Here is a 25,875-nt window from a genome sequence, read left to right as displayed (position 1 = left end):
AATGATTTGTTTTAATCTTGGTTCACTTCACATGTTACAAATTTCCTTTTCAATTGGACCACTGCATCAATGAAATACCAATAGTTTATAAGTAAACTGGAGTTGGTTCAAGCTCAGTGCCCAAAAAAAAAACATGTAGGGAGCTCAAAAACTGGTTACATTGATACCAAATTTCAGTTTTATTGCTGGACCAGCAAGTGACACCTGCTCCTTTTACCAATTCAAAGAAAGTTGGTAAGAAATTGGCACCAATTATTCTAGCATAAGATGAGTTTTTTATTTTATTTTTCTCGTATTACTAGTGCTTCTGTAATGCGGTTACAGCTGATGTGTTATCTGGAATAATGTCACATAACTACATGATCAGCTTCATATAATTTGATTATTGTTGCAACTGAGTCAACAATTTTTCCCATTCAATATCATTTGTGCACTATTTAGTTTGCTCCATAGGCCAAGGGTTGCCCGAGCAGATGTATATTTGGAGAGGAAGTGTTGCTGGGACTGCAGGGTGGCGGGCATCGAAGATGAAGAATTTGATATAGGAGAGCACCTGAAACAGCTCCAACAGTTGGTCCACAAATATATATCCATATGTCTTTGAAATTCCATGAAATAATTGCAGGTCCCAGTGACCTTGCTGGGTTCATTGACCCTCCTGAAATAGGCCTGCAATGCATACATACCACAACAAGATTTATTTGAGATTAAATCAAAAAATTAAATGACTTTATGCAATTGCAGCATTTATAGCTTTTGTAATTGTATAGACCTACCCTGTGATTAGTACAGCTAATCCGATGGCAATGCCAACCACAAATCCAGACAAATGGCCAACCTGAAGAAAAGTTTCGAGTAGTGAACGCAAGAATCACTTGTTAAAGATTCTTGTAAGTAGGCACAACATTATAAATATGCAAATAATTTGAGAATGAGGATTGAATGTTTCGAACTTAGGACTCTAACATGGTATCATAGTCCTGAGTTCGAAACCCTACTTTAACCTTCCAATCCTCATACCTTCGGTACCATGTTAATTAGATAAAGATTTAAACCTCCGCAACTTCTTCTTGTTTCTCTCTTTTGTCAATGATCGCAAAAATTTAATCTATTAGAGAATGAGGGAAACAATGTATACCAAGCTAACAATTCCGGCTATAAGCTATGGAAGAAAAAGGACGGAATTTTTTTTCCTTACAGCTTGAGCTTGATGTGTCAATGAGGCAGCTAGGAACATAATCATGAAAGTTGCAATGAGCTCAACCCAGAAGGCAGAAGCACAGCTTTGCAGTGGTCTGGTGGTCATGAGATCTGGTTTTATGCCATAGATATGCCTTCCAATATATGTTGCCAGAGCAGAACCCAGTGTTTGTGCTAATGTGTAAAGAGGAACCTTGAAATTACATGAAAACAACATTAATTTAGTGCTTAAAAACCCTAAAAAATGATTGAGTTAAGGGTTGAGTAGGTTGGAATGGTTAAGTACGTACCCTGGACCAAAAAAATGATTGAGTTAAGGGTTGATTAGGTTGGAATGGTTAAGTACGTACCCTGGACCATGGAAAATGACCAAAGGTGGCAAAGGCCAATGTGACAGCAGGGTTGACATGAGCACCGGAGATAGACCCTATGGAGAAAATAACAACTACTACTGTTAAACCTGCTGTGGCTGCATACTCCAAAAGACCTACTTCACCTTTCATCAGCTGTGTGCTTGCTATGATCCCACATACACAGAACATCAAGATAAAAGTCCCCACCATCTCAGCCAAAACCTGCTTGCTTTAACATATTGTAGACCAATGAAATTACACTCAATAGTAAGGGGTCTAAAAATAAGTATGCAACCATTGTCCTGAAATTACATCACAAAGTTCATGTTTAACTCTTTAGAGAATTTCGAAAGGCTCGACCTTTTCTTACCGCGCGTACAAGATTTGGATTCATCTGGAGTGGAAAACACAAGAACGTTGAATTTCTCAAGACATTTCCCCCATTTGACATTGCATTAGACCCCATTTCTTGGTCATCTTTGGAATGGCCACTGGTTGATGTGCAGTTTGAAGTTTGAGAAGAGGAAACACAAATTTCATTTGTAGAAAAGCCTTTCATGATCAAGTTTTCATGCACAAAGTTATCTGCAGATGAAAATGTTTCAAACTGAGTCTTTATCAGCCTTGTAAAGCTGGAGGTGCAAAGAACATGTACTATAGAAAAGCTGTATTTCTTGCATGCGACTTGGAGTCAATTGGCCAAACAAGTCGAGTTAGGTTGGTTTGTTGCTCACACAGTTTTGGCTCTTCAAGAAAAGGATAATGTTAGGGAGACTAGATTTGTAGACAAAATTTTGAAAACTAAAGGACATGGAAGTTGTTGATTGGTTTATTACTTAAATATTGATAAACGTGCTCATTCCTATTGATGACACATTAGTTTGTAAATTGGGTAATACTAAGGAGACTAAATTTATAGACAAAATTTGCAAACTGAATGAGGTATCACCAATAAAAAATTAGCACATTTATCAACGCTTAATTAATAATCTAATCACTAACTTTCATGTCATTTAGTTTACAAAATTTAGTCTACAAATTTAGTCTCTCTAGCATTACTCTTGTAAATTTTGTTTGCAAATTTAGTCACCTTAATATTACCAAAAAAAAAAAAAAGGAAAACTAATAAAAATGGTTTGAAAACTTTGAGTTTTAATGATAAGGACAAAATAAATGGTAAAATGAATAGTATCATGATTGATTTTTTAGTGTCAAAATGTGGTTTTTCGTTAAACCGATAGCTTTTCGTTAAAGTTTCAAAAAATAAAAAGGGCTTTGAATGATGGTTTGGTTAGAGAAATTTGGGTCTCCCACGCAAGTCTTGTGTTGCTCTTAAAAGGAGGATAGTTTGTGCTTCTTACCAATCTCACCTCTAGAAGGTGAACCATTTTGTACTCAGAATCTACAACTTTGGTTGCTCTCTCTACTATCTTTTCCATTATAACTATGAAAATTTTCACAAAAGAAAATCTTAAAATCCACCTTTCCACAATCCATATTTTGTTGAATAGGAAACACCTTGGTGCTTGGTCACTCTTAAAGTAGACAAGAAGTTTGTTGAGACGTAACCGTAAAATGGTCATTCTTGGGCTTGGCCTTATTCGGTTTATTCCTTTAGCTAGAAATATTTTCGGGTCATAAAAATGCTCTTGAAAAGCAACTAAAACATTTTCTGAAGAAGTACATATATAAAGCGCTTATTTTTTTTTAGTAAAAGATCAAATGCGTTTCTAACTTTCTAGTAAAAACGCTTTGGAAAGATAAAATTATCTTGTTAATCTCTCAGTCTCTCTTCTCCAATATATTTTCTTCTTTTTCTTGAAATTGAATTTGAAGATCAAAAGAGGTGTCCACTTGTATATGTGGTCCAACTATCGGCTCCAAAAAGATTTAGTTGGTTCTGGTCCCAATATTCTTTAGGAAAATTTTGATAAAAATCTAATTTGAAACTCACCATGCAGATTCTCTCAGCTTCTAGGGTTGAGGTAGCTGAAGCATTAGCAGTAATGGAAGGATGTTGCCTTGCATCACAGATTGGTCTTGCGAGGATTGTAGTAGAGTCTGATTCAAAGGAAACAATCATATGTCTCAACAACTCTCTTATCTCAGGCAGATGGGAAGCATACCCTATCCTTCAATAAGTTCTTCAACTAGGGCAAGCTTTCCAGTTCTGTTGCTGGTCATGGATCCCCAGATCAACAAATAGGGCTGCTGATTGCATCCTTCAAAAATATGAGGATGTGCGAGGGTTGATTGACCCCCATCTTCGTTGGTCCATATTTTGGACAGAGATGGTCTCCCTTGTCCACCTTGAATGTATTGTAGTGGGGTGCTCGAAGGAGACATTACTTTTTGCTTAATAGTGCCATGTCCTTCCTATCTTTCCAGCACTCTTTTTTCATTTTTGAAGTTCCTTGTACTTTGATGGCTTTTGCCATGGAATATGTAATGTCCAGTTTACCAAAAAAAATAATATATAATAATAATAATAATAATAATTTATAGTAGATTAGTAGGGCATCGAGGTCTTATAAATCAAAGTGCCAGATCTTGATCTTGCAAAGTGCAGTTGGATAAGATGAATTATAATAACATTTGCAATCACTATTTTGTCGGGCAATTAATTTAGAGAAAAAAATAAAAACACAAAGAAAAAGGAAAATAAAAAGTATCCCATCAACTTAATTAATTAGGAATAAGAGGGAAAAGCAAGACAATTCCAAAGGAGAAACTTAATAAAATGGTAATGCTAGAGAAATTAAATTTATAGATAAAGTTTTGGAAACTAAAAGACATAAAAGTTGATAAAAGTTTATGATTGATTTTATTATTTAAGTGTTGATAAACGTTCTCATGGTTTATTACTTAAGTGTTGATAAACATTCTCATTCTTATTAGTAACACATCATTTAATTTGTAAATTTTGCTTCCAAATTTACCAAGAGGATCCTCACCGGATTCTCTTTGTGAGAATTCTAGAAATCCTCCAATCACATCTGTTCATCGTACATCATGCTATAAAAAATCATTGTAAATTTTTTTTTATTTAAAATTGAAATCAGGCAAAGAGTAAAAAAAAATAGTAGACAAGAGAAAGTGAAGAACTCAAAGAAGTAAAACTTAAGGTGAAAGTTATACCTCCAGTGCTTCCAGGGTGGAATCTTGCAGATTTTTGGCTTGTTGATACATCTCAGCCCGCAGTGGCTCCTCCCTTGAAGCGATAGTAGGCTTTTTGGTCGCTTGAGGCGCTAAGAGTCAAAGAAAATAGAGTTGTCAACTCTCATCACGAAGTTGCGAATAAGAATGAAGGAATGAAGCAAGGTTTACTTACTGGAGGCTTTCTGTTTCTTCTTGCCTATGCCCACCTCAACTATTGAAGTAGAAGACTTAGAGGCTTTGGATGTCTGTGCCCTCGTGATGCGGGAATTATATGCACACAAATTAAACCCTCTTTGTGACAATTGTAGTAATGATGTAAGTAGGGATCGTTCTAACCGGGGATTAACTAGGGGTGCTAATTCACTTGGAAACTGACTCAAAAACGTAAAATAAAGTTTAAAATACTAAACTAAACTCAAAGAATGCAAAACTAAACACTTAAAACACTAAAACAAATCAAATGACTAAGACTTAACAAAATATGGGGGGGGGATTGAGTTTTTGACGAAATTAACTAAAATGCACAAATTGTAATTAAAGGCAGAATGTAAATATGAATGTGATGAAAATATGGATGGAATGCTAGCTAGAAGGTTCTTCTCCACACATGTTACACTTGCATACAAGATTGATTTTCAGTTGGTCTTTCGATAAGTTATTAACCTCGACGCTCCAAGTTAATTAGGTCCGCTTAAATTAACCTTCAGATTTCCCTAGAATCAGAAAAATAAAAATAAACATAAATAATAAAAATTAAAAACTAAGTTCTCTCCTAAAGTCCATTGAATAGCATTCCCATGTCTATTTGATTCCAAAACCGATTGGTTTCATCTTCTTGTTGTAATGCACATGTTTTCGCGTAGCTAGTTAGCCTCATGCTTCACTAGAATTACTCTACACACCCAAAAAGCTCATTTTTCACTTCATTTATGCATAACTTCAGTATTGAATGCCTATAAATTAAAACAATATAAATTAACGCATTTAACCCGTTCATATATACAAAATCTAAAGGAAGTATATGATAAAAATATATGAGAATATGCACCCATCAATTCTCTAATCTCCAAAGGTTCACCTCCGGGTTTACAATCCAATGTTGAAAAACTTGATTGATGTCTCTATGTCTATTTTCTCAAGAAAACTTGACCTAAATTTTGGCACTTGATTTGCTTTTTGTTAAGATGGTATTTCAGGAATTAGTCAAAGTTCATGTTTTGGAGTCTACATTCTGTGTTATGTTACTGTGATCGGCTCTGGTCTGAATCTTGTATTTGCTATGCGAATTTTTTCTTATCTGTTCTGTCATTTAGTTGTTGCTCCTGGGGTTTCTTTTCGTTTGAGTATGATGCAATATAAGGTCTAAACTGGGAATCTATAATTTTGTTCACAATTGAATTTGCTCGGCTTATCATTTGGATATGTTCCTTGCAGGGGATTTAGCGTACAAGAGTGAACATTTCATGTGACTAGCAATCCGATTGATGAATACCTTAAGAAACAAATTGCAGCGTTGTTGGGAGTTATACATGAGACAAGATGCTCTAAAGAGTACAATGTTCCATGCCAAATTGATGAGGTCATTAGATTTTTATTTTACAATCAGTTTTTTGTCAATGTGTTTGGACCCAAAATATTGGACTCGAGCCAAGTGTGACTTTTGTTCGGCCTAGATTGGTTTCTGGGACTAAGTCCAGCCCAAGGTGGGATAGCCAAACCCTAATCAGTGTAGGACTCTTGGGATTCAGGTTGGATTCGTTTGAGTCCTAACATGGTTGAAATTGTTTAAGGATTAGAATGAACGTTGATACGATTCGTAATATTCCAAGAATCAATGTTCATAACTAATCAAGACCAAGAATGAATGGGATAATAAGAAGTAGACTAGATTCAGAGCTCAAAGTTTGGTAGGAGTGACCGAGCCCGGTCCATAGATCAAGATGAGTTGATGTTAGATCAAGGGATGCAAAAGGGGTACAATCCAGATAAGACTCTACTTCGGCATAAGGTGATCAGCACAAAAACCATTCCTATAAATAGAAGAGGTTATGCAATATTTAGAAGACCTTCAACACAACACATAAATCTGCCCTGTGCAATTTCTCACTCTACACGAAATCCTCTCATCTTTGAGAAAAACACTAGCCTTCCTAACTTTGTCGGGCACATCTTCCAATTTATATAAACAACGTTGTGATTAACAACTGGCAACATCTTACAGTTTGTATAAACAACACTAGAGCCATAGAATCAAGCAATCGAGGAGTACCTTCCAGTTTGTAGAAACAACACTACTTCGAGCTTGGTTGACAACCTATCTAAGTCTAGGGTTTAGCATTCTCAACGAAGTGGGGTGTTCCAGTTGGTGTTCGGCACATTGAAAGTCGAACCTCATTTGAACTTCGAAGTAACTAGCAACCTTGTCTTCAGGCTCTATAACCCATAAGCCGAGACGAGTTCCTTTCTTGACCACAATTATCCAGATACAGAAGTCAGCAACGAGTTCAACACCATCACCACGTTCATTTACTCACTGACCGAGCTCGGTCAAAGAGTTGGACGCCTCGCATTCAACCGAAGGATATAGCTCATTAGCTATTCGACCTGTACACCACATAGGCTAAGTAGTTTTTAGGGTCAACACATTCACTATGCATTGTTTCTACCACCTTGGTTTTCACAGTTATTGTTTCTGCGTCCTGCCTTATTCAGACTCACTTTATTGCTACTAAACGCATTCTCAGGTATGTCAAAGGTACTATTGCTCATAGGATTTGGTTCTCCATTACTTTGTGGTTATTCAGATGCGAATTAGGTTGGATGTCCAAATACTCGTTGCTCTACTTCGGGGTTTCTCATTTTTCATGGGCCTAATTTAATTTCCTGGAGCTCCACCAAACAACCAACTTTTTCTTGGTCTAGTTAGGAATCTAAATACTAAGCTTTAGCTCATGCTTTGCAAAATCTATTTGGCTTTCTTATATTCTTCGTGACCTCCGGTTTCTGGGTTACTTCACCCACCTTTTTATATTGTGATAATTTGAGCACTATGTACATGGCTGCCAACCCGATGTTCCATACTCAGATAAAGCATATTGAGCTTGATTATCATTTTGTTCGTGAATGGGTGAAGTTGGGAACCCATAAAGTCCAGTTTATTCCTTCAGTTGATCAACAAGTGGACGTTCTCACCAAAAGCCTTTCCAAACCTCGCTTTGAATTTCCATGGTCCAAATTTGTCACTTCGAGACCTCCAAGTTTGCGGGGGGCTATTAGTGTAGAAGTTTCTGTATAGGATTCTACTAAGCTAGTTTTGTAAATCTCTATAGACCTAAGTTTGTATTCCAAGTCACTTAACTAGTATATATTTTTAATCTTGTGAATCAATGAAATCAAAGAATTTAATTCTACACCCATTTATCCTTTTATTTTTTATTTTTTTTGGAAACCTCGACAGTACGGGGGTAATTTTATTGATAACGAAAAAAACAAGTTAAACCTCAAAGGGAGACATAAACCTTACCCCCTAAAAAAACAAAGACAACAAAAAGGAATACACGAAAAAGAAAGGAGGACATAAACCTCACCCTTCTAGAAACAAAATTAAGAATGATACAAAGAAATTGGGGGGGGGGGGGGGGGGGGGGGACATGAAACCTAACCCCTCTAAAACCAAACCTAAGTCAAACAACACCAAAAAGTTAGGAGAAAAAAAAAGTGAGACAAACCTGGATGTCGACATGCACATTAATTTAAGAACCAGTAGCCAGGTAAGCCAACATAGTTTGAAAACAAATCAGCACGAACTGCTATCGGATGAGAATCATGCCATGTTAAAGATGGAGAAGACAAGCCTATGTTAGCAAAATTGTCCACAACAAGATTTCTTTCGCGATATAAGTGAGATGCGTAAAACGTCATTTTCCGAATGGGATCCAAACGAATAGACCATTATGTATGAAGAGGCCAAGGAGGATCAAAATCAGACGATTGAAGAGAATTAATAACACTAGAACTATCACTTTCCAACCAAAGACAATGCCAACCCCGCTGATATGCAAACTCAACACCAATAATAATTGATAATAACTCTGCAAAAAATAGAGTTGCGATGACCAATACATTAATAGAAACCTCTAAGAAAACGACCATGGAAATTCCTCAAAACTCCTCCACAAGCAGCAGGACCGGGATTTCCTTTGGACAAACCATCTGTATTAAGCTTAACCCAAGGAAACCAAGGAGGAGACCAAAGGATAGGAAGGATAGTAGGTGCCTTGTAAGGGATAGGTCAGATCCCCAAAGAAGAAATGATTTGAGAGTCAAAACCCTGAGAATAGAACACACTTAAAAATAAAAAAAAATAGAACGCGCTTGAGACAAGAAAAAAGAACAGGCCGCACAGGCTCACGTTCCTAGGGTTTGACGGTATTTTTTTCGGCGTTGTCATCGGCGGCGTCGTCCCAACGTCCTTATTGGGTCTTCCACGTCGCCATTCATTGGTCTTGGTTTGCTACTTCGCTACGTTGGTTACTGTTCAGTGTTGAAGATTGGATGTTGTTTGCGAATTGCGACAACTCGCAATTAGGGTTTGTTAGGAACCTAAAATAAATGGTTTTTCTTAATCACTGAAGGTTTAGTTATTTAGCTTATTTTGTTTATTTTGTCTTTTCTGCTAGTGGATTGCTAAGTGGCTACCCTTGGGGTCCAGCACCTTTAAATGGAGCAATAGTCTATTTTCCTTTGTAACAATATTTTGATAAAAAAAATATAAGCATGCTCTCAGTGCTTTTTCTTCCTCCATCTTCATCCATTATTGTGCTTATTGAAGGTTGAATTTCTAGTGCAGGAATTTGGTACCCATCATTGGTATCATTCTTCCGATCCTAGATTTTTCCCTCCTTGCATGACCCGCCGCAACAGTAACACACGCCTCACCGCTATGGACGCCCATGTTTTTACTTTGGAAACTTCCTTCACCATCTATTTCAAGCAACTCTGATACGAACAAGCTTATCGAGCTGGGTGAAATGGCTCTTCATCGTCCACTGATCCAAATCCACCTCCGATCATTGTCGATCCTCCTGATCCTCAAGAGCACGAACTCAATCGCATTCCTTGGCGTGATTTAATCGATGGGGGAGGTAACCAGATTGTTTAGTGGCATCTTCACATTGATTTCCCTCGATTAATGATTGGCAAGGATCCTCTCACTTGGATTTACAAATCTGAGCAGTTCTTCAACTACTACTCAACTCCTGAACACCAGAAAGTCATCACAATCTCATTTCACCTCGATGGCGAAACTCTTCAATGGTTCCGGTGCATGGATTGTTTACAAACGACGCCTCGATGGGAAGATTTCACTCATGCCTTTTGCAGAGAATTTGGTCCTAGTGAATTTGAGGACAGTGCTGAATCTCTCTTCAAGTTACGCCAAACAGGTACATTTAAGGATTATGTACTTGAATTTCGAAGGTTGGCTAATCGTACTACTGATTTGAGTCCAATACTTCTTAAGAGTTGTTTCCTAAGGGGTCTTAAACGAGAATTGAAGTATGATGTTAAATTGTTGTGTCCTAATACTATTCATGAAGCAATTTCTCTTGCTGCTCAGTTGGATGCTAAGTTTACTGATCTAAAAATTGGTTATACAAAACCTACCCCTACATTTAGATTTCCTGTAAATACCTTCCATGCTACCACTTAGCCTGTTCGGACCTCTAATTTCCCTGTTAAGAGGTTGACACCTGAGGAGATCCACCGAAAGTGCGAGCGCGGCGACTGTTGTTTTTGTGATGAAAAATGGTCTCATGGTCACAAGTGTGCAAACAAACAGTTACTTATGCTTGATATGGCTATACCTAAGGAGGAAGTTACCTCGGAACTTGAGGAAGAGTCTCAGCCTACTCTTCAAAACATGGAGCTCAGTGAGTGTGCCTTTTGTGGCACCCACAGCTAGGCAAATCGTGCGCACAATGAAAGTTCATGGGATTTTGAATGGTCAGCATGTCACTGTCTTGTTGGATTCTGGTAACACCCAAAATTTTGTGGATTCAAGACTTTTCAAGCGTTTTGGATGGTAATTTCAAGCTACCAAACCTTTTGAAATGATGATTGCAGATAGGGGTACAATTAGGAGTTCTGGTTGTTGTGCTAATGCTCCCTTAACTATAGGAAATTATAATTATGCAGTGAATCTCTTTACACTTCCCTTAGGGGGCTGTGATATCGTTTTGGGGATATAATGGCTTTCTTCAATCAGTCATGTCTTATGGGATTTCCAACTCATAACATTGGAATTCTCAAAAGGCAACTCTTGTTACAAACTCACTCATTGTCAGACTGCTTTGCCTTCCATCCAAGAAATGTCTTTCCAACAATTGGATAAGGAAATTTCTAGCTCTAATCTTGGGCTTTTCCTGTATTCATTGGAGATTCGAAAAATGGAGGCTTGTGATTTACATTATGAGCAGCTCAATGAACTGCAAACTCTCTTAGGAAACTTTGAGACAATCTTTGCACTGCCTACTCATCTTCCTCTACCTAAAGTACATGATCATCACATTCTTTTAGTACCAAGAGCAAAACCCCCTAACATTAGGCCTTACCATTATGGGCCACTTCAAAAGACTGAAATCGAAAATGTAGTGAATGAACTAATAGATGCAAGGTTTATCCGAGCCAGTCACAACCCTTTCTCTTGTCATATGCTCCTTGTCAAGAAAAAAGTGGGTACATGACAACTTTGTATGGACTATAAAGAACTCAACTCTATAACCATTGAAGACAAATACCACATACCTCTCATTGATGACCTTCTTGATGAACTCTATGGTGCTATGTATCTCTAAACTTGATCTTCGATCAAAGTAATCACCAAATCCTCATACATCCTTCAAATATTAAAATGATAGCCTTTAGGACCCATGAAGGGCATTATGAATTCCTAGTAATGCCTTTTAGGCTTACTAATGCCCCAGCCACTTTCCAAAGCCTCATGAATGATATCTTCAAACCCCACCTGAGGAAAATCATTTAGTATTCTTTAACGATATTATGGTTTATAGCAAATCATGGGCTAATCATTTGACTCATTTGCAGTTTACTTTCACACTTTTACAGAAACACCAACTTTTTGTTAAAAAGCAAAAGTGTGTTTTTGGCCAAAATAGGATTGAGTACTTGGGGCATATTGTCTCCAGAGAAGGGGTAGAAGCTGATCCTTCCAAAATACAATCTATTCTATCTTGGCCTACTCCTTCAAATGTGAAACAACTCAGGGGTTTCTTAGGCCTCACTAGTTACTATAGGAAATTTGTCCTTGGCTATGGGAAAATTTGTTAACCTCTATACCAGTTAACCAAAAAAGACAGCTTCAGTTGGAACACTGAGGCCACTCTAGCATTTCAAACACTTAAGGGTACAATGTCTTCTCCACAGGTACCAACACTACCGGATTTTTCCTTGTCATTCACCATTGAGTGTGATGCTTTAAATAAAGGCGTTGGAGTAATTCTACAACAGCAAGGCAAACCCATTGCTTTTGCTAGCCAAGCTCTTGGTCCAAAAAACCAAGCACACTCTACCTATGAGAGAGGGCTCATTGCCACTGTGTATGCCATCAAGAAATGGCAAAACCACCTACAAGGCCGGCGTTGACAGATCACAGCAGCTTGAAGTATTTTCTAAATCAAAGAGCTAATACTCTTTTCCAACAAAAGTGGGTCTCAAAGTTATTAGGCTTTGACTAAGAGATACAGTATAAGAATGGTACTGAGAACATTGTAGCTAATGCACTATCAAGACTACCAGATTCAACCCCATCAGATCCAAAATTGTTAGAAGTTACCATCGATGCCTCTAGTTGTTTAGCCATCTCATATCCCTATTTGGGGTGGCTAGATGACCTGAGAGTTCATAATGAAAGTGATGAATGGATTCAAGCTAAAATCAAAGAGACAATGCTAATCAATCCAAGTATAAGTTTGAAAATGGATTTTTGAAGTATAAGTCTTGGATTGTTCTTAGTCCTTTTTCACCTTGGAGAAGCAAGATCATGTATGAGCATTATAATACTCCTGCCTCAGGCCACATAGGGGTTCTCAAAACTTATCAAATAATCAAAAGAGGTGTCTATTGGTCTGGTTTAAGGAAAGATATCAAGAAGTATGTTGCTAGGTGCCAACCTTCCCAGCATAACAAGTATGAAACCCAATTTCCTTTAGAGCTGCTTCAACCTCTCTCTATTCCTGAGAAAATTTGGCAAGATATCAGTATGGATTTCATTCTTGGATTGCCTTCATGCAAAGGGAAGACTGTCATATTTATGGTAGTAGACAGACTCAGTAAGTATGCTCATTTCATGGCATTCGCACACCCATTCACTGCTGCAACTGTAGCACACGTCTTTGTGGACAACGTGTTTAAACTGCATGGAATGCTAGCACCCATTGTGACCAACCGAGATGCCATCTTTTTCAGTGCATTTTGGAAAGAATTTTTCAAGCTCAACGACTCTAAACTCTGCATAAGTTCGGGATACCATCCTCAGAGTGATGGACAAACTAAGGTAGTCAACAGATGCCTTGAGACTTACTTAAGGTGTTTTGTAGGTACTCAGCCAAAAAAATGGGTAGACTGGTTAACTTAGGCAGAGTGGAATTATAATACAGCTTATCATTTATCCACCAAATTCACACCCTTTGAAATGGTTTACGGCTATCCTCCTCCATTGGTGATTTCTCATGAAATTAGTACTGCCAAGCTAGCGGCAGTTGAAAATAACTTGAGAGACAGAGATAAAGTACTTGCCATACTCAAGACTAACCTAGAGATGGCTCAGCACAGAATGAGAATGCAGGCTAACAAGGAAATGACTAAAAGGGAATTCTCAATGGGTGAAATGGTCTATCTTAGGTTGGTACCATACCAACTGCAGGCACTGAATGCTCACTCGCACCACAAGTTACTTCCTAAGTTCTATGGGCCTTATGAAATATTGGAAAGAATTGGACCAGTGGCATACAAGCTTAAGCTTCCTAAAGGCACAAAGATCCACCCAGTCTTCCATGTTGTTTGAAGAAACAAATTGGGGAATTGGTGCAACCAATTACTGAGTTACCAGATGTTTAAAATGGGGAAATACTACCCAAGGTTCCACAACCTGTGATAGCTAGGAGGATGTACAAGAAAGGGCAAACGGCTAGTGTTCAATTACTCATCCATTGGGCAGGCCAAGAATCTAAGGATGCAACCTAGGAAGAATATGATGAATTCAAGTCTGAGTATCCTGAGTTTCAATTTGAACCTTGAGGACAAGGTTGTTGTAAGGGGAGGGTAATGTTAGGAACCTAAAATAAGTGGTTTTTCTTAATCACTAAGGGGGCGTTTGTTTGCCCTCGCTAAGTTGGACTGGACTGGACTGGACTAGCTATTAGTCCAATACTGTGTTTGTTCCATGCTGGGACTAACATTAATGAGACTAAAGGGGACTAGCATGGACAAAACCCTTCACTAAGAGGTCTTAGCGAGACCCCCCAATAACCATGGGACTAGCTAAGACTATCCTCTCTTTCTTGTCCTCGTCATGCTCAATGACCACTCCCGATAGACTCCTCGTCATCTCTGGTCACCTAGATCAATCATTAACTTTCCGACTCTCTTTCAGATCCATTTCACAACCAACTTTCATATAAAATATACCAAATTGAAGCTGGGAGTAACAAGATTACGATTTTACCTGAATCGAGGCCAAAATGTGGTCAAATGTGGCCGGAAAATGGCCTAGAAATCTCAGCATGTTTGGGCTTCTTCAAATCCATGACAGATTCGAGCATTCAAAGCTAAGATCTCGGTCTAGGGATGGTGATGAATTTTTTGGCGGTGCTAACTTCATCCAATTTAACAAGGGTTGGCCGGAAAACACATCGGGAAACCTACAACTCGTCGGGAAAATTGGAGCCGTGAGGTTCCATTCGAACAACGCATAGCTAGAGAGGGAGGGAGGACAGAGAAATAGAGACTGGAATCAATAAGAAGTTTGACCAGGAATGAGAAAGATACATGAATTGAGAGGTCTAAGAGGAAAAAAAGAGGGAGAGGGTGGGATGATGAGAGAAGAGGAAAAGAGTGGGACGGAAATGGTAGGAAAAGATGAAGAAAAAGATAAGATCATAATAAAATATTAATAATTTATATATTAAATAATATAATATTAGAATTTGTTATTATCCAGCTTCTTAGTCCAATACTGCACCAAACGCTTCACTAAGTTAGTCCAGTTTAGTCTAGTCTAAGCCAGTCTAACTTAGTCCTTGAAGCTAATCCAGTCCGAGATAGTCCGGTGCAACAAACGCCCCCTAAAGGTTTAGTTATTTAGCTAATTTTGCTTATTTTGTCCTTTCGGTTAGTGGATTGCTGAGTGGCTATCCTTGGGGTCCAACACCTTTAAATGAAGCAATAGTCTCTTTTCCTTTGTAACGGTATTTTGATAAAAAAAATACAAGCACGCTCCCAGTGCTTTTTCTTCCTCCATCTCCATCCATTATTGTGCTTGTTGAGGTTGAATTCCCAGTGCAGGAATTTGTTACCCATCAGGGTTTTAATCTGCAGCAATTCTTGGGGTGCGTCTGAACCTACCAACTTGCTGCACCTATACTGCACCAACAGACTGCTTTTGAAGGATTTTCAACAATTGACTACACCTACACACTTTATAAAAAACACAGCCACTTATTCAATGTTTTATCCACCAAGGCAACTCTAATAAGCCTGATTCCATGTTCCATAGAAGCCATCTCCATAGATTCCTCCAAAGGAACCACGTACCAGATCTTCCACCTCTTGCGCCATAAGACTGATATAAACTTTTGACCAGGAGTCTGGTTCAGCTAAAATCGCAGAGTAGTAGACTTGGCTATAGTGGAGGATTCCTGATGATGGTTTTTTGTTCACTTCCACCAGTTTGATTTTTGGTTGTGTTTGGTGCAAATACACGGTGACTGAGTTAAGGGACCATCTACTTTTGTCCAGCGAGTTATTGGGGTTATTAAATCCCCCGAGACACCATGGTGGTTGTAAGTCATTTTGACTCATTACATCCCACCAGCAGGTCCAGTACTATCCTCGAGGAGGAGAAGGGGAATGGATGCTCAAAATTTGATGGGACAATACAAAAAGAAACTGGACAGAGCTTAAGGCGATAAGACAAAAGAAGAAAAAGCAACGTGATAAATTTAGACTACGATCAGAAATAAAAGGAGAACAAGAACTTTACCATCAGTAGTTAAGATGGAATCAGGTTGCTATAGTGAAAAAACCGAGGAAGCAACTTTAAACTCTCACACCGGAGACAAGAGAGATAAATTGCTAGTCATACTGAATTAAATCTTTTAAAGTTTGCGCAAATTGTACTCTGTAAATCAGTTAATCTCAAAAATTGAGTAGCAACGTACCATTTACTAATCCCATGTGATTCAAAAGCAAAGAAAAATAAACTGCGACATTGCGACATTGCCAAAAATCCAGATTGCAAAAGCCAACGTAAAAGCCAATGTAATTCGTACAGTTGAATGATATGATAATATCAGTGTTAAAAGAGCTAAATAACCTAAACCGGGGCAAAAACAAGTCAGTGACACGAGTTTTGGATCCGGAAACTCTAAAATGAACACATTTCCTCTGCCAGAAAGTGTCAATCTTGGAGTTCCAACGGCTGCTTGGCCCGGAAGTGCCAAAAAGTCGTACATTTTTGTACATTTACAGATCTCATTTGCCTCCACATGGAGAACAGCAAGGTCATATTTCTGAATACACACACACACACACACACACAAGAATTTATCGTGTCTGAGAAATGATAAGAAGAAATGCATGTTTAGCATATAGAGCTTCATTGCACCCAAAAGAAGACTAATAGTTTTCTTCTCTTATACGGAAGCGACGTTATGGAGGGTATTGGAAGAATAAGCCGTCCTACAACCGTCCTACAGCCGTCAAGCCGTCCTACAGCCGTCCTACCTTGTTCTACCTACACACTAGGACGGCTACCTTGTCCTACCTACACACTTGTATCATGTATATATATCCTTGTAATCTTGTAGAGAAATATAATGAGAAAAAGCATTCTCTTCCATATTTTTTCCACATGGTATCAGAGCCGGAACCTTAATCGGCCTGACTCCATTGTTGTCCCTTCTCTTCTTCTGCACATTCGTTTCGATAATGGCAGAAGATAATCTTTTTGTCTCAGAAGCTGAAAGCTTCACAGCTCCTCGCCCTAGTTTTCCAGAAGTTGAAGTCAACCCAAACCAACGTTTGTGTTCTGTGTTGTTAAATGAGTTTAACTATCTTCCATGGTCCAGATCAATATCTCTTGCCCTTGGAGGAAGATCCAAACTTGGATTCGTCAATGGAAGTATTGAAGCACCTGACGTCGCATCGCCGGAGTATGAAGCATGGCTGTGCAAAGACCAGCTGGTCGTGTCGTGGCTCCTCAACTCCATGGATCCTAAGCTGTCTGAAATTTTCAGTTTTTCAGAATCCTCTAGTGCTCTTTGGAAGGCAGTCAAGGACATGTATGGAAATCAAAACAATGCTGCTCGAGTGTTCCAGCTTAAGAGGAATCTTGCAAGTCTTCAACAAGGTGATAAATCCTTTGTTCATCATCTCGGTTGCATGAAAAACATGTGGAACGAACTAGAAATGTATCGACCACACACTATCGATGCTGCCGTACTGTTAAAAAGGTCCGAGGAAGACAAAATCTTTCATTTGCTTGCAAGTTTGGGTTCTGAATATGAAGATCTTAGAAGCCATATTCTAATGAATCCCGAACTTCCATCATTTGCAAGTGTTTGCACTACTATCCAACGAGAAGAAGTACGCAGAAAAGTCATGAATGTTGACGTAAAACCTAGTGTGTCTGAGGCTAGAGCTTTTGTGACAAATCACAAGTCATTTGGAGATAAAGTATACAAGGGAAAAAGGCCAGATCTGAAGTGTCTACATTGTAATAATGTTGGACATCTAATAGATCGATGCTGGATATTGCACCCTGAGTTGAAGCCAAGGTTTGAGAACAAGCCTTTAAGAGATCATAAGGGCTCACACGCTAGACCACATACAAACAAGTACCATGCTGCTGCTACATCCATCGGTGGGTCGATGAACTTTACAGCCAATCCGGCTGACTTGTTGAATGAGTTGTCAACCTACCTTCAAACCAGAAAAAGAAACACAGGTGAAACGTCGACTGGGGAAAGTCAAACTGCTCTTCTTGGACAGTTTGCAGGGTTCTTAGCTGAATCTGGTCATGTACCTCAAGGAGACATTCCAGGTATCATGTGTGCTCTTTCAACTGCTCTAAATGTTAGTCACTCTCATGATTTTTGGATTATAGACTCAGGTGCCACAGATCACATGACAAATCAATATTCTAAGCTATACGATTTTGAAAGCCACACTAAACCATCACTAGTTTCTGTAGCAAATGGTAGAGGTGTGCCAGTTCTAGGTAGAGGGAAAGTTAAACTGATCTCAGAAGCTGTTGAGTCCACAGCGTTATATGTTCCATCTTTTCCTTTTCAATTATTGTCCGTAGGAAAGATTACAAACTCTCTAAACTGTCGTGCAATTTTTTCCCCCCACAATGTTGTTTTTCAGGATCTAGCCACCAAGAAGCTGATTGGTGAAGGTCACTACCTAAATGGGCTGTACTATTTTTCAGAGGACCTCAATGTTCCAAAGGGGTTCCAAGTCAGCTCAAACCTAGAACATCGGTTGTGGCATCAACGCCTAGCACATCCCTCAGAATCTGTGTTGTCTACGTTGTTCCCTAGTTTATGCAAATCCTCCCTTGTATGTGAAATTTGTCATTTGTCAAAATCTACTAGACTCCCATTCAATTCTTCCATGTCTAGGACTAGCAAGTTATTTGAGATGGTGCACTCCGATGTTTGGGGACCTGCACCTTTAGAGTCTTTTGATGGTTATAGGTACTACGTTATCTTTGTTGATGATTTCTCAAGAGCCACTTGGTTGTACCTTCTAAAATTCAAAAGTGAAGTTATGGATGCTTTCAAGGATTTTCATAATCTTGTCATGAACCATTTTTCGTCCCAAATCCACATACTAAGGTCTGATAATGGCACTGAATATACATCCAAAAATATGACTAACTATTTGAGCACCCATGGAATTATACATCAAACAAGTTGTGTAGGTACTCCTCAGCAAAATGGAATTGCCGAAAGGAAGAATCGGGACCTACTTGAAAAAACCAGGGCGTTAATGTTGTAAATGAATGTGCCTAAGAGGTTTTGGTCTCAAGGAGTTCTTGCAACCACCTACCTTATCAACAGACTGCCTAGTCGTGTTCTGGATACAAAATCACCATCTGAGGTTATGCAAAACAAAAAAATTAATCTTTCCCATCTGAGAATCTTTGGATGTACCTGTTATGTTCATATTCAATCCCATCACCGAGACAAGCTTGATCCCAAAGCTGTTAAGTGTGTTTTCATGGGATACTCCTCCACCCAAAAAGGGTACAAATGCTACAATCCGTGCTCCAGGAAGATGTTTGTCTCAAGAGATGTACGGTTTGATGAAAACCAACCATATTTCAACAAATCATCAGATCAAAATCGTCAGGGGGAGCATTTCCTAGATCTCTTCCCATTGCCAAATCCAGTCGAACCAAGTGACTGTGTCCATTCACTACCTCACAACCGGGACTCTAATACAACTCTTAATGACAACCTGCTTATTAGAGACGACACTGAAGCCTCAGAAGCACAAGTAGTTCCCCATGACCATAACACAACATCTATACAAGAGAGTGGAGCTGAACCTATTGTGATCCCAGCTCAACCCCGCAGGAATCCGACTCGAGATCGACATCCACCATCAAGGCTGCAAGACTATGAAACTTACCATGCCAGGTACCCTATTCACAAGTTTGTAAATTACTCCAAAGTCTCTCACTCTCATGCAGTTTTCCTCAGTAAACTGTCCTATGAAAATGAACCAAGGAACTTTCAAGAAGCCAATCGTCAAGTTGTGTGGAGGCTAGCCATGGAAGAAGAACTCAAAGCCTTGAATGAAAATAAAACCTGGAGTGTAGTTCAACTTCCCAAAGGCAAGAAGGTGGTAGGCAGTCGATGGGTCTATAAAATCAAGTTTAATTCTGATGGCTCAATTGAACGACACAAGGCAAGATTGGTGGCTCGCGGTTTTACTCAAACTTTTGGAGTGGACTATAAGGAGACATTTGCTCCCGTGGCTAAGATGAGCACAATAAGGGTTTTGTTATCTGTTGCAGTGAACCATGAATGACCATTGTACCAAATGGATGTAAAAAATGTTTTTTTACATGGAGACCTCGAAGAGGAAGTCTACATGCAACTACCCCCGGGTCATCCACAAGCACAGAATTCAGGTATGGCTTGCAAGCTTCATAAGTCAATCTATGGCTTAAAACAATCTCCTCGTGCCTGGTATGCCAAACTGAGCTCGGTACTTGAAAATTTTGGGTTCAAGAGAAGTCATGCTGATTCCTCCCTGTTTGTTCGAATAGGATCAGTTGGCAAATTAGTTGTACTAATCTATGTTGATGATATCATCATCACAGGTGATAACATTGATGAGATTCACACCCTTAAACATTCTCTTCATCAACAATTTGCCATTAAAGACTTAGGAGTTTTAAAATACTTCCTTGGGATTGAACTGGCCACTTCCCCCAAGGGACTTTTTTTGAGTCAAAGGAAATATGTGATTGACTTACTTCAAGAAGTGAAGATGATGGATTGCAAACCAACTCGTACTCCTCTTGATAGCAAATTGAAGTTGGACTTGACAGGAGAACCTCTCAGTGATATCAGTTACTACCAACGATTGGTGGGTAAGCTTATATATCTCACCATCACCAAACCGGATATAACTTACGCCGTCAGTCTTGTAAGCCAATTCATGCAGGCACCCACTGAAGCTCATTTAAATGTTGTTAAAAGAATTCTCAGATACCTCAAAGGCTCCATTGGTCGGGGAATCGTCATGAAAAACAATGGTCATACTCAAATCATTGCCTACACCGATGCTGACTGGGCAGGGAATGCTATTGATAGAAAATCCACTACTGGCTACTGCACGTTGGTTGGAGGAAACCTCGTGACATGGAAGAGCAAAAAACAAAATGTAATTGCTCGCTCAAGTGCCGAAGCTGAGTATAGAGCCATGGCTTCCACTGCATGTGAACTCATTTGGCTCAAGGGCCTTCTTTCGGACTTGGGGTTCTCAATCAACACACCTATGTCTCTTTTCTGTGACAATCAAGCAGCTATGCATATTGCCTCCAATCCGGTGTTCCATGAACGCACCAAACACATTGAAGTTGACTGTCACTATGTTCGGGAACAAGTCCAGTCCAAGGTAATTCAAACCACATTCACTCGAAGCCAAGATCAACTTGCTGATATTTTCACGAAGTCTCTTGCTTCTCCTCAGTTTCAAAGTCTACTCTCCAAGCTTGGATCAATTAACCTCATTGATCCAGCTTGAGGGGGAGTATTGGAAGAATAAGCCGTCCTACAACCGTCCTACAGCCGTCCTACCTTGTCCTATCTACACACTAGCCGTCCTACCTTGTTCTACCTACACACTAGGACGGCTACCTTGTCCTACCTACACACTTGTATCATGTATATATATCCTTGTAATCTTGTAGAGAAATATAATGAGAAAAAGCATTCTCTTCCATATTTTTTCCACAGAGGGGGATCGAACTTAAGATGTGCTTAGAGATAAATGTGATAAACTACAAGCTTTTTGCCATACAAAAAAAAAAAAAAAAAAAAAAAAAAAAGGAAAAATTGCATAGTTATAAAGTTAAAATGTTTGTATTTGTACATAGCTATCTTTAGGTGAGAGATCCCTCAAATAGCTTATTTTGAAATACTTTATTGTGGTTTCTATTTTGTAATTGTTTTTAAAGATCTGAACCGTCTATATTTCAATTCACCATTCATAGATGACCTTTACAAAGAAATAAGATAAATCCAAAATTATTAAAACATTCATTTGTAGTGAAGAAAAATAACTAATAAAGTTTTAGAAAGACACTTAAATGACATAGATGAACGCGGGTTTAGCTGGCAAGGAATTGTCCAGAGTCGCCTCCTTGACAGACCAGGGTTCTAATTTTGGGTCAATATAATTCACTCCTGATTTTTGGTCAATGATATTCATTGACCTCCAAGTCCTATAAATTGGCGGCAATGCCATCCCACTTCAACCATTCAAATCCATCAACTACTAACAATGGCTTCCTCCTCATTTCACTGCCTTCTCTTTTGCTCATCATTCTTCCACTTCTTCGTCGCCCCTTCACTTGCCAAAACTGCCTCTTTCAGACCAAAAGCCCTCGTTCTTCCGGTGGCAAAAGACTCCTCTACCCTCCAATACCTCACCACCTTCAACTAAAGAACCCTTTTTGTACCCATAAAACTCACAGTCGATCTTGGTGGTCGGTACCTTTGGGTGGACTGTGAAAAGGACTACATTTCCTCCACCTACATGTAGAAAAAGATATGTAGGCTGAAAAGTATATTTCATTGATACGTGAATAAGATTATATACAATTACATTCCTTGCATAGCAAGGCAATATCCCTACAAGTTAGGAATACAACTACAATTAGGATTACAATTATACATAGACTCCAACTATATTTCTACTTGTCTAACACTCCCCCTCAAGTTGGAGAGTGGATGTCAAGAACTCCCAACTTGCGTAACATACTCGAAAACTTCTCCTTCCCGAGAGGTTTGGTAAACAAATCTGCCAACTATTGTGCCGTACCCACATACTTGGTCTCTATAGTGCCATCTACAATCTTATCTCATACAAAGTGACAATCCATCTCAATGTGACGAGTTCGTTCATGAAAAACGGGATTGGCAGCTATATGTAACGCTGTTTGATTATCACAAAATAAAATGGAAGGACCAACCAAGGGAATGTTCAAATCCTTCAACAAAAAACGAAGCCAAATCACCTCACAACAAGCACCTACCATAGCCCTGTATTCCGCTTCTGCTAAAGAGAGCGAAACAGTTTTCTACCGTTTTGTCCACCATGAAATCAAAGAATTGCCCAAGAATACACAATACCCAGTAGTCGAAAGGTGAGTGATAGGACAACCTGCCTAATCAGAATCACAAAATGCAGTTAACTTGGTCTGGTTGTCAGAACAGAACAATAAGCCTTGACCTGGAGTAGCCTTCAAATAACGAACAATACGAAGTGCAGCATCCATTTAAGGTATCCTTGGCTCATGCATAAAATGACTCAAAACATGCACATAATAGGTGATTTTCGGCCGAATTATAGTGAGATAAATTAACCGACCTACTAATCATCGATATTTTTCAGGATCCTTAAGAAGTTCTCCTTTATCAGATAATTTTGCATCATCCATAGGGAAAGCAATGGGCCATGCTCCCAAAAATCCATAATCCTTGAGAATCTCTAATGCATACTTGGGTTGTGAAATATAAATCCCTTGTTTGGAACGAGAAACCTCAATACCCAAAAAAAAATTAAATCACCAAGATCTTTTATCCGAAAATGATCATGGAGAAAAGACTTCAGAGAATTAATGGCCCTAGTATCATTTCCTGTAATCACAATATCATCTACATAAAAGAGCAAGGTTGTACAAGAAGTACCAGACTTTTTAGTGAGCAATGAATAGTCAGCTTTGGATTGTTGAAAACCAGCAAAAATGACGGCACTAGTGAACTTGGCAAACCATTGGCGAAAAGCCTGCTTGAGACCATAAAGTGACTTGTGAAGGCGACACATAAGATTCTCCCTCTGTCGCCGAAGACCAGGAAGAGGAGACATATAGATTTCCTTATGCAAGTCACCATGTAAGAAAGCATTATTAACATCAAGCTGATGAAGAGACCAAGATTGACTAGCAGCAAGAGCAAGAAGACAATGCACCGTAATCATCTTAGCCGTAGGAGAAAAAATGTCATGATAATCAATACCTTCAGCTTGGGTGAAACCTTTAGCAACCAAGCGAGCTTTGTAACGTTCAATATATACATTGGGATTGTACTTTAGCTTGTACACCCACTTACAATCAATGGGAACTTTGCCAGGGGGTTAGGTAGTCAAAGTCCAAGTACCATTGGCATGTAAAGCTTGAAGCTCCGCATTCATGGCATGACACCAGTTAGGGTCATTGACAACCTCGGCAAAAGATGAAGGTTCCACATTCCGACTGACGGAATTAATATATGAAAGATGTTTGGGAGAATAACGGTGGTAAGAAATAAAATTACAAAGTGGATATCGCGTACCTTTGGCAGAACCGGGCTGCAAAGTGGAAGATTGGTGTGGTGGCATAATCACATGCAAGCAAACGTAGTCTTTTAAATAGGAAAGAGGTTTATGGGTACAGAAAGAGGTGTGGTGAATAGGAGGATTGTCAGGAGGAGGTGTGGGATAAGAGATAGGGTTGTCCGTGGGTAGTGGGGTGGAAAGTGAGGGAGTAGCGGTGGAGAGAGCAGGTGAGGCTGAGAGATGAGGGGTGATAGGGTGAACGAGATGGGGTAGCAGCAGAAATTAAAGGGGGCATGGAAGTGGATGAGGTGGCAGAAGGATAAGGTGTCGGGGTGGGAGGATGTGGGTTATAGGAAAAGTCCTAAGAGGATGGGATGGGCAATGTAGGCGTAGTTGGTGGGATAAGAAGGTTGGTAACGGCATAAGGAAATGAATCTTCATGAAAGATGACATCCTGACTGGTGAAAGTTCGATGATGGTCGACGTCATAGAGTTTATATGTTTTTTTTCCATAAGGATAACCGAGGAAGATGCAACAATGGGCCCGAGGGGAAAATTTGTTGGTGGGGTTGACAGAGGTGGCATAGGCTAGACAACCAAAGACCCGGAAGTGGTCATAGGATGGGATTTTGGTATAAAGAACCTCAAAAGGGGATTTATTATGGAGAAGATGAGTGGGGAGACGATTTAGGAGATAAGTAGCTGTAAGAACACATTCACCCCATAATTTAAAAGGAAAATGGGATTGAAAACGAAGTGCACGAGCAGTTTCTAGAAGGTGTCTATGTTTGCGTTCAACAACGCCATTTTGTCGGGGGGTATAAACACAAGAAGTTTGGAAAAGAACCCCATGGTTGGAGAAAAAACTACGAAGAGATAAAAATTCACCACCATTGTCAGTATGAATGCATTGGATTTGAGTTTGAAATTGAGTATTGACATAAGCAAAAAGATCTTTAATTAATTGTTGAGTGTTGTATTTATGTTTCATGAGAAAAACCCACGTGAAACGAGAAAAATCATCCACAATGGTTAAAAAATAATGAGCACCAGAAAGAGAGGATTGACAATTTGGGCCCCAAATATCACAATGAATTAAAGCAAAACGAAAAGTTGTTGAAATTGAACTTAAACCAAAAGGTTGACGAGTTTGTTTCGCCAAAGGACAAACATCACAAATATGACTAGAATCAAAAGAACAATTAAGAGAACTAGATGCTAAGGCTTGCAAACGAGTAGATGAGGGGTGACCAAGGCGCCTATGCCATAAGGAGGAGGGGATGGTGATGATGTTGCACAGAGGTTGACGAGTAGGGATAGAAGAGGCAAGGGCCACGAGGTAATACAGATCGCCACGTCGCTTACCCATACCAATCATTGCCTTCGAAACCAAGTCCTGCAAAACACACCAAGAAGGAAAAAAAGGTTACGGAACACGATAATCCATCTGTAAGTTTACCAACCGATAAAAGGTCCACTTTAAAATTAAGGCCACATAAAACATCTTTCAAATTAACCGAGGAATTTAAACGAAGAGTGCCAGTTAAAGTAATGAGAGCAGAGGCACCACTAGGCAAACAAACAGGCGGCAAATGCGAAGTAGAAGTATTAACCAAACATGAAGCGGAAGAAGTAATATGATTCGTATCACCACTGTCAAGGATCCATTGACCATGACAAGAGGCTACGGGTAACAAACCTTTGGCAAAATCATCACTAAACACGACATTGGCCTGATGAAAGGAAGGAGAGTCGGCGTTGTCACGTAGGGTAACGAGAACACGGGAGTGTTGCTCAGCAGAGAGAT

General features: G+C 39.2%; 2 protein-coding genes across 2 annotated transcripts; one reads left to right on the top strand and one right to left on the bottom strand.

The window, feature by feature from the left end:
• Window positions 1–437: 437 nt before the first annotated feature.
• LOC137732689 (probable aquaporin NIP7-1) lies at window positions 438–2,112 on the bottom strand. Its single transcript, XM_068471983.1, has 5 exons — window positions 1,924–2,112; window positions 1,551–1,775; window positions 1,199–1,393; window positions 777–838; window positions 438–669 (listed from the first exon to the last, which is right to left on the bottom strand). Exons 1-5 carry the CDS (start codon window positions 2,110–2,112, stop codon window positions 438–440), a joined length of 903 nt encoding a protein of 300 aa, XP_068328084.1.
• Window positions 2,113–20,156: 18,044 nt separating this feature from the next.
• LOC137732688 (uncharacterized mitochondrial protein AtMg00810-like) lies at window positions 20,157–21,275 on the top strand. Its single transcript, XM_068471982.1, has one exon. The coding sequence runs from the start codon at window positions 20,157–20,159 to the stop codon at window positions 21,273–21,275; it is 1,119 nt and encodes a 372-aa protein (XP_068328083.1).
• The last annotated feature ends 4,600 nt before the right edge of the window (window positions 21,276–25,875 follow it).

Source organism: Pyrus communis, chromosome 4 (genome assembly GCF_963583255.1).
Source record: "Pyrus communis chromosome 4, drPyrComm1.1, whole genome shotgun sequence".
Classification (NCBI taxonomy): Eukaryota; Viridiplantae; Streptophyta; class Magnoliopsida; order Rosales; family Rosaceae; genus Pyrus; species Pyrus communis.
Note: the sequence above shows the minus strand (reverse complement) of the source record. Positions and strands in the feature narration are given on the sequence as shown.

Coding starts and splice junctions, on each gene's coding strand:
- LOC137732689 (XM_068471983.1), bottom strand. CDS start 2,112: ATGAAAGGCTTTTCTACAAATGAAATTTGTGTTTCCTCTTCTCAAACT. Junction 1,776..1,923: donor ATCCAAATCTTGTACGCGCG/GTAAGAAAAGGT, acceptor TAAAGCAAGCAG/GTTTTGGCTGAGATGGTGGG. Junction 1,394..1,550: donor GTCATTTTCCATGGTCCAGG/GTACGTACTTAA, acceptor TGTAATTTCAAG/GTTCCTCTTTACACATTAGC.
- LOC137732688 (XM_068471982.1), top strand. CDS start 20,157: ATGGCTTGCAAGCTTCATAAGTCAATCTATGGCTTAAAACAATCTCCT.